Raw genomic sequence first — 9,656 nt, forward strand, 5'->3', positions numbered from 1 at the left:
GCCCTACCGTCACGGCAACTGACAGAACTGTATGCGGTGAGCAAGAAGCAGGAACAATACAAAGGGATCAATCGTTCTAATACTGTGTAGGTTTCAACACCTAATTCCTAGAATCAAAAAAGCCACCTGTCTCAAAATGCGAAAGGCATTATTGAACTCACAACTATCATACAACGCCTGAATTGTGGTTTGAATGGCCACTGAAACTTTGACAGCTCGATTGGGGAGTTTCGTCTCCCTACCTAGTTTATTTACCAAGACCACAGTTTTTACAAAATATTGCACTTAAAACTTAAAAGCTGCAGCAAAGGAAACTAGAGTAGGAGTCATCAAGGGTGGATTATTTACCACCCACTGTAATGTGTGTGACACAATCACCTCTAATCCTGCTAGAGCCGGGACCTTAAACGAATACTATAAATGTGCAGACATTGTAACACCAAACACCACTTCACCCACAAAAGCATCAGAAGACAATCCTTGAAGGAGCTCCTTCTGGTAAGTTATTGCTTTTAACTTTCAGATTGCTTTTCAGAACTGAATAAAAAAAGGGTAGCCAGTCGAGTCAAATTAGGTTTTGATCATTTCTATATTATTTCAAGGTAAACTTGATTGGACATTAATGAAACAGTTTATGATTACATTTAAAAAGCCCACACTGATGCAAACTTAGGAGTAAGGTGGGCATCCAGGTGTTTAATTTTCAAGCATAATCCATGTCAGTCATAGTATTTATATGCTTTAGACTTTCTGTGTAAAAAACACACAATGCATATTTAATTATTGGTCTCGATGTAAAATGATGTAAAGCTGTTAAAATTAAAATTGTATATTTTTTAGATGAAATATTCATTTGGACATGATTCGTTTAAACTTTGAGCTTGCAGAGGGGTATTTAAGTCTCTTGCTCATCCATATGTTACATTGACAAGAAAATCCCCTTGCTGACTGATATACGGATATTCTGTTCATATCTTCAATTTTAAAACGGGATTCTGGGGTTGAGTCTTAAAAAAAGGCAGGTTGGAATCTATGAACTGTTGGATTTACTTGTATGATTAACATAGATTTCGAAATGTCAATAGTCAGGGAATTCACAAAAATCTGCAGGACTTTACATGGAAATCCATATAAATCGTAGATTTCCATGCTTATATTTAACCTTAAACAGCCCGATTTCCACTACTGGAACTCCGATGGTTTACAGTACTATTTAAGTAGTTGCCTCTAGAAGGAGCACTCCCTATCTGCTTTATAGAGCATAAATATATTAGGCCAGGTTTTGATGGCCCTAAATTAGGTTCCTAGAATTGGTGAAAAAAACACTCAGGGCCCGATTCACGAAGGTAAACTTACACTTCAGGTCTAAGTTTACCTTTGTGAATTGAGCCTTTAGACTTCAGGCCTATAGTTTGACTCCAGGTGTAGAGTTAGTCTTCTGGTCAGAATTTAGACTTCAGGTCTAAGTTTACCTTTGTGAAACGAACCCTCAGAATGTTTATGAATGCCTTCTTGAATTTTATTAATTTTGTTTAAAAAAAACACAATCTGGTTAAAGCGTTGTGGAAAACAAAACAAAAGGTAAACAGTTGATCTAACAAAAGGGTAAACATATTTGTCGGTTTGTTATATTTGTCTATTTTGCCTCAACCTATTAAATGGCACTAGCTATTAATTGTGCATAATCATATGCAAAATTCAATTAAAGGGATTTCCAACTATAAGGAAAACCTGCATCACTATAGGCAGGGCCTGTAGAAAAAATGATTACATAACAGCATTTCAGCAGAAATATTTCTTAGCTGCTCCAGCCACCTAGTTTGCCAAAAGTTGAATGATTTGAAGATTACAAAAATAGTTTCTGTCTCCTACAGATGAAAAGTTATTAAAATGCAGCATACAGTGGTGCAACATAATGATTCACAGTTATTGCACCAAGGGGTAACTTTTTGGCCTTTGAATGTTGTATCACGCATGCAAACAGGGGAAAAGTTTGGACAGATTCTGGAAATACCTTCTATAGTTAGGCTGGCAGAATGTATTTTTTCTGTTGGCAGGGGGATTTTTGCTACTGAATAGATATGTCACAAGAGGCCCTACTCCGTGAAATAGAGCAAGCACAAAACTGAAGAAAAGTTGTAAAACATATCTGTGAGGTACTGAATAAGTGAGGCACACCTTTCATTGCAGAAAATCTGTATAGATAAGCTTGTTTTCTACATGGTACCCCACTATATCTGTTTCACACAGTGCCTTACTCTGGGTGGTGTGGAGGTAAATGTTAATATAATTGAGCACTTGTGCTTATACACACAATTTTTTTTAATTCTTCGTGAATCACCTTTTGAAACGTACTCTTTATTAACTTCATTTTTTTCACATTTCCTTGTAGATACCATTTATAAAAGATGAGGACCTTAGTTGTGGTGTCCTGCCTTCTGGCCTTAGCTGTTTGCATTGCGGTGAGTGATGAAGTGTGGGACATTAGCAAACATGTAGGGCTTTGTTAGTATCACTCAACAATGCTTCAAGTGAAAATATCTTTTGTGCTTCTGTTGATAAGTAGATATTCCCACGTTCATGTATGCGGTAGTCCTTTCCCTAAAACGGAAATTTTAAACATGTCCTACTGCACTCTTATGGCTCAAATGGTGCTTTTGGATTTTCTGGGTGTTTGAAGCATTTCAAAATGTGTCTGTTTGTTGGTACAACTCAAAATACTCCATCGAGTATATTACACCAGAACCACCCTACACAAGATACGACGAGCGACACACCCCTTCTGCCTTAGAGGTTGCGGGGAGGAAGGCACACTTTTCCACACCCTGTGGGACTGTCCAGTGATAACCGAATACTGGCGACAGGTACTGCGTACTATGACACAGACGTTAGATGTCTCTCTCTTGCCTGAACCACAAAGGTGTATTCTGAATATATGGGACCCCACTGACCTCAATCGCCAGGGACAAACCTGGGCTACACTCGGCTTCATAGTAGCTAAGAGAGACATTGCGCAGAAATGGGGAGCGGCAGACCCCCCCCCCTCGCTAGCATTATGGTGTAGAAATATGGATCTGATCATGGTGACAGAGCGCACAGTTTATAAGAACAGGGGAAGCCCGTGCAAATGGAACAAAATTTGGGCGCCGTGGAATAATTACAGGGGGAACCTCTGTGAGATGCTACCAGAGGAAGATCTAGATAGTTCAGATGACGAAGACGTAGAGGCGTAATGGGGCAACGCGTTGGACGACCTGCTTATTTAATAGTACACTGTACGATATGGCGACTGTCTTATGCCTTGTAAAACTGTATACGCATTGCTGATTTAATATAACTGCTGTCAAACGAATTATGGGATCACATGAGAAATACTAATGAAGCTTATCTGCATATATGACCACTGTCATGTTTACAACTGTTTTATTCTTCAATAAAAACATTTAAAAAAAATGTGTCTGTTCTTGAAAATGACATTAAGGGCCCCATTAAGATGTCGGGCGGATCGCCACCGCCATGCTGGTGGTGGGGATCCTCCCGACATCCTTCCCTGCCCGCCACACATTTCCCCTACCATATTACTATGGCAGGGGTACACGCGGCGGATGGAAAGACCGTCCGCACTTTTCCGCCCGGTCAACGAATTGACCGGGTGGAAAAGGATTTCATATGGTGGCGGTGTCTGTTGGACACCGCCATCCATATTAGGATGTTGGCGGGAACATGCGCCATGGAAAGGCATGCAGGAATGTCTTTTGGGGGCCTGTTGCGGGCCCCCAGGGACTCCGGGAGGGTGGGGGGTGCACATGGGGGTACCTATGGTACCCCCCTGCACTTAACTGTACAATGTGGCAGGCACCGCCCGGTGCGTGTCACGATGTGCATTGAAGTGGGCAATGTTAAAAATGCCGGATGCGATCCCCAGTGTGGCGGGTGCATCCTAGTGGCCCCCACGGAACCGCCGCCCTTATGGCGGGCGGTCCCGTTTTACGTCGGGATGGCGGGCAGATATCAGTGTTCGGAAAAACCAGTCTGAAAAATCCATGGCTAACATAAATGATATCACTGTACTGGATGTTAAAACCTCTACTTTGTGGTGTGTACTGATAAGGGGAGAGAAGGAATTAAACTAGCAGTGTGTCCACAGAAGATTCTTTTAGAACAAACCTAGAATTAAGGACAAACACTGTTTATTAAAAGGGGAAACAAACAGTGTAATATAAAGGATACGTTACCCTCTGCCGAACGTTATAAGGATGTTGCAAGTCATTGAGGAATTCCATAACCATATAGAGGAATGAGTCTGAAGGCAGAGTTCTTTTATAAGGATATCGAGCATTATAATCTGGCAACCCACTGAAGTCCTGATCAGAAGAAAATGGAAAAGGCCAGGGTAATTTTTGATCTTCAGGGATTAAAAATAAAAAAAATATGGCGTGCATGGGATGTCTCTTTCGGTTCTCAAACATGTAGTGAGCACTCCTAGGTAATGGAACCAGTTTTAGCACATTTGCAGCTCAACCTTCAGCGATGGTCCATTTTCCTGTAGAAGGAAAGCCAGTGTTAAAGCAATTTCTCTGCCTCTGGGCTCTTGGTCAAATGCAATTCGCTGCTAAAATGTGTTTTCTACTTTTTTAATGGGCAGTATGTAACCACTGGCTGTATTTGCAATTTATCATATAACATTACCATGTTTTCCAGAATAAAACTCCTACAATGCACTGTTGATAACATCACGCTCCCGGAATCTAAGTGAATGCACACAACATAATTTACCTCATTTTGGCCCTGCTTTGCAGCAGATCTAAATAACAAAGGGCTAATTGTCAAAGGAGTGGCATCTGAGATGATGGTCAGGATGACGATTGAAACATAGTGTATAGTAGCAGCTGGAATCAGCGTGGGAGCTAATGGAGGGAACAGCGTTCTTATGCCATTGAGGCAGGTTTAGAGGGTAGCTGAATGGTTCAGTTACAAGTGGTAAAGGTAACTTTAGGTTAATGGCTGAATACAGTGTCACTTTTGCATTGCATTGCACCCCAACTACACCTGGCTAAGAATTTTTTTTTTCTTCTAAATCTTCATTTTCCCTCCTTTCCAGGCCTTTGAGCGGGATGAGAGGAGTGCAAGGGACAGTGGTGTAAGTATGAGACATTCTGCAATAGTTTCTTACATCCTGCAGTTAACAAGGCATTCAACCTTTGTATGTTAAGTTGTCTTATTGGTTCATTGTATCTGATTTCCCGGTCTTTATAAAATATTTTTTTGGACTCTCTCTGGATAATATTCGGGCTTCTGTGATTGAATGATCTTAGAGTCTAGATCACCTGGACCATGAATAAGGCACTTAGATAAGATAAAAGGAAGGAAACAATTCAATTTGAATCAATGGTACTTACTTTGTTTAGTATTCCATTCCATGTTTGCTAGGACTAAAAGAACCATTAACCAACGATATCTACATTATTTGTGACATGCTTTAAGATAGAACGGTACATATCCACTGCTAATCCTCTGAAAAAGAACACAAAAAATCCCATATGGGCAAGATAAACTGTGTCTGACTCAATGTTCGATCTTTAACATTTCACTTTCTTACTTTTTCTTTACATTATTCCTAGATATATTGGCCAGATATGTAACATATCAGCAATTCATGTATAATTAAGTCTTAATGTGTTTTCCTGTAGAGTCTGGCTATATGGGTCAAATTCAAAAGGTGAGGCGTAGAGTGCAGGACATGTTTTATGCACCTATCGGGCATAAAGTGAATAGATTTAACTCAATATTTCACTGAGTTAGATAGTAATTTTCAGACAACACATATCAGAAATTTAAAGAGGCAAACCTTGCTTACTGTTTCTGAGTAGTTATGTCGGAAAATAAGCAGTAACTCAAATAAATTGACTTTACTTCTTGCAGGCACAACATATATGCACTATGCTTTGACCTGCTCAATAAAAGACCATCATGATATGGCCCATGGAGTCCTTTTCAATATGTTCCCATAAATAGCTCATGTAGTAAAAGCTTGAAGCATATGAACTACTTCACAATTGTGCTCTAATGTCCTGGGGCAAGCTAAGCAGTCAAACTGTAATAGTTATACGTGTGTATTGTGTTTCACTACTCAATCCTGGATGAGTGAATCCTTTCAGTGTATGTAGATGTAAATCAGGTCCAAGAGGACGGATAAAACAAAAGTTATAAATCATAGTTCCTTTCATTAATGGATTTGATGTTTGAGCCTTCAAACTGTCTTGTTTTTAGACTGAAATCCTCAGACTCTCATTTGTACAGGCCTATGTGTAGGGAATAGGCAACTGTAATGAGTGAGTGTGTCACTGATGATGGGATGAATAAATGGAGAGCAGTCACTTTCTGCTGCAAGAAACGTGTGATGGTGGACTCCAAAAATGGACCCTTTTCTAGTGTAGGTCTTACTTATATTAACAATTGTAAACTAGAGTTTGGTATTCTGAAATCCTGAAGTTACACTCATAAAGGGATTTACACATGCATACTATTGTCCCACATTTGTTAATACTACACAATATAATCCTCCAGGGACAGGGAGTGAATACTCCAGCAAAAGGATGCCCTGAAATCCTAGGACCAACCCACATTACAATGATTTTCTGAATATGGTAATATTCACATTCACATACTTGTGACCTATTGCAATCTTAGACATGCTCAGAGATTTAATCCTGTGAAAAGAATGAGTAAATCCCATTCTCAAGTGTGAATGGGAACTCAACAGCCCCAAAACTAATGGAAGAGGAGGAGATCTTTATCACTTGTGCGAAATAATTTCCTTTGGAAACAGCAAAAATGTGATTGTATGCATGGGAGGGTATTGACCCATGTGCACTGGTAAACTAAGAACATTACATAGGTGGAAAGCATTTCACATTTATTTCAGTAGCGATTAACATATAGAATTATAGATAGGTAACATTGAACATTAGGGATGTTTTTCACCAAGAGGTTCTGAGTAACATCAAATAAATAACAAGAGCAATGATTGTGATGTGTACGATGTCAGTAAGAACCTCTGGATGAAAAACATCAGATTTATTTACTCTTTATTTTTAGGTTATGTGTGGTCTCCAAAATCATCTGCTCCAGTTGCTGAATGACAGAGGGGTAATAGGGCGCCATACATAAGATGGCCCCACTCCCGGATGTATGACATTACAACGCATGCTTTTACCACGCATGCTGTTACAACGCAGTTTTTACAATGCATGCTGTTACAGCGCATAGCGCTTTGGGGTGCTGGATAGTGAATAGTTTTATTTACTATTCCAACTCCAGTCCCCGTGGATAGTAAGGAAGGTGTTGGATAGTAAATTAAAACTATTCCCTATCCTAGAGCGCCCCCCAGTGCAATGCGTTGTAATGGTTTTCGTTGTAAAACCAGCGTTGTAAAAGCACTGCGTGGTAAAGGATGTTTCCCCCCCACTCCCTGTTTCATAGGTACTAAGAAAAACCTGGCTTCCTGCTTCCCACCAACCTCAGACAACTTCCTCCCATATCATATATGGAATTATAGATGGCAGATGGGTAACTTCCTCATAATTCACTTTTAACCCAGCTGTAGTTTTATATTATTTATGGCCTCTAAATACATCTGCCCCTGCTTTCAACTGCTAAACAGAAAAAGAGGACTAATGAGGAAGCAATAGGATCTCTTCCCCGTCCCAAATTTGAAAACAAATTATATGGCTTCATGCCACCCATCCTTAAGAACTCTCTGTACCTTCCCTTCCATCCCTGGAAGATGAAGTACACACGAGGCTCCTACATTCTGTGCTAACATAATGTGGTGGAAAGCAGCAGCTCATCTCATAAGAGTTCACAATTAGGTCACTTTGTGGTCAGAATACTTTGAAAGTCTATGTTTCCCATTTCAGTTGTTACAAAATTTAACATTTCAACACACACTTTCATACTTACAGTCCTTGAATTTATGTTTTATTGTGGAAAAATATGAATGGTTCCAGATAAAACCATAAACAGTCAAATCTATGCATCAGAAAGGGCAATTACCTGCAGCAAATGTGTTTTTGATCTTTAAACATTTGCTGGTGTTTGATGGCCCTGGAAATATACCTTTTTTGGAATGTTCTGCTTTGTGGACCTGTGGTGAGCAAAAACATTGATATATTTCTCCAAAGATTATGGTGTGATCTTTTGTTATGTACATCTGTATTATAATGTATTAGAGTGTATCTTATTTTTATTGTGTGTTCTCTATTTTCCAGTCACATGAAAATAAAGGGCACAAGAAGAACCATCATTATCACCGTCGTACAACAACTCCAACCACTACTACTCCGACCACTACTACTCCGACCACTACCACTCCGACCACTACTACTCCACCCACTACCACTCCGACCACTACTACTCCAACCACTACTACACCAACAACTACTACTCCCACTACAACCACGGCTTCCACGGCTCAAGGTTAAATATTAAATCAGGTATGTGATGCATGCAACAATAAAGATTATACAAATATTTATTCATTTTTGTGTGGGCATTGCTCTTTCAGAATCTATATTTTCTAAACAACAAGAGGCCAACAATCAGAAATCATAACAACCACACTCTTTTTTCACTTTTGTACAAATTTTTAGCATTGATAAATAGAAGGACAAAGAAAAATAAAAAAGTTCTTCAAGGTGGTTAGGAAAACAAACATGCTCACTCAAATATGTGTTCATCGCTCCAGCCTCAAGGACAGATGTACAAATATACCTAGCAGCTCTACACTTTTGTTACAACACAATATTGTTCACAGTCCTACCACGTTGCTTCCCTAGCACTGTCAGTGTCACAATATAAGTTCTGACAATCCCACCCTCCCAAACAAGCATAAGAACAAAATAGTTATTCACATGCTCATTTGAACACTAGGCCATTGATAAGAGAAATAATTAGATACAGAAAGGCAATGAGGCATCAAGCACATTCCACCACTACATTTGAACAAATCCAATATAATTACAACATTTAAGCAATTTATTTTCATGCCAGCATTTCTCAAAAAATCTCAATTTAAACAGTGGGCAGCAAATGAAGAGACAATATATTATGATCTGTAAAAACACCTACAGGCTCATTTTGAGTGACCCATAATCTCGATTCTGGAACAAACTCCAGTTTGTGGCAGAATTAGGATTATCAGCAGTAGATAGATTTCATGCTCTTTTAGCAGCACGATGAAGAGATTGGCACAATTATTGGAGATTAAAACAACAATGTAAAGAGTTTTGCAGCTTGGAACACTGGAGAAAATGTAGTATCGCCTAGCTATCCACCATTCTGAGCTGCAAAGTGTTATGATATGGAAACATTGTACTGGGCATAAAAGAACCCAGTGGCAGCTGTATTTCCACTGCCCATGTGGCATATTGCATAAGGTCTTTTCTTGACTTACTGTACAAATATATACAACAGGCTGACATTTTATAGCTGGAGGATCTCAATCTGAACTAAACTGAATGATAATTAAGTTTTGCTTAAAGCGAAATTTCACTAAAAGAAAGGCATGTATGACAACAGTCCTCTCATCTGGGAATTTGCAGTGTGAGGTGGCCACCAATCACAGCCTGGTCATTGCTTGTAAATAAAAAGCCCAC

General features: G+C 39.4%; 1 protein-coding gene across 1 annotated transcript; it reads left to right on the plus strand.

The window, feature by feature from the left end:
* The first annotated feature begins 454 nt into the window (after positions 1–454).
* LOC144819665 (uncharacterized) lies at positions 455–8,495 on the plus strand. Its single transcript, XM_078677471.1, has 4 exons — positions 455–498; positions 2,393–2,462; positions 5,102–5,140; positions 8,271–8,495. The coding sequence occupies exons 2-4, from the start codon at positions 2,409–2,411 to the stop codon at positions 8,481–8,483; spliced, it is 306 nt and encodes a 101-aa protein (XP_078533597.1). The 5' UTR covers positions 455–498; positions 2,393–2,408; the 3' UTR covers positions 8,484–8,495.
* The last annotated feature ends 1,161 nt before the right edge of the window (positions 8,496–9,656 follow it).

The sequence above is a fragment of the Lissotriton helveticus genome, chromosome 2_1 (genome assembly GCF_964261635.1).
Source record: "Lissotriton helveticus chromosome 2_1, aLisHel1.1, whole genome shotgun sequence".
In the NCBI taxonomy this organism is placed as follows: Eukaryota; Metazoa; Chordata; class Amphibia; order Caudata; family Salamandridae; genus Lissotriton; species Lissotriton helveticus.

Coding starts and splice junctions, on each gene's coding strand:
- LOC144819665 (XM_078677471.1), top strand. CDS start 2,409: ATGAGGACCTTAGTTGTGGTGTCCTGCCTTCTGGCCTTAGCTGTTTGC. Junction 2,463..5,101: donor CCTTAGCTGTTTGCATTGCG/GTGAGTGATGAA, acceptor CCTCCTTTCCAG/GCCTTTGAGCGGGATGAGAG. Junction 5,141..8,270: donor GGAGTGCAAGGGACAGTGGT/GTAAGTATGAGA, acceptor TCTATTTTCCAG/TCACATGAAAATAAAGGGCA.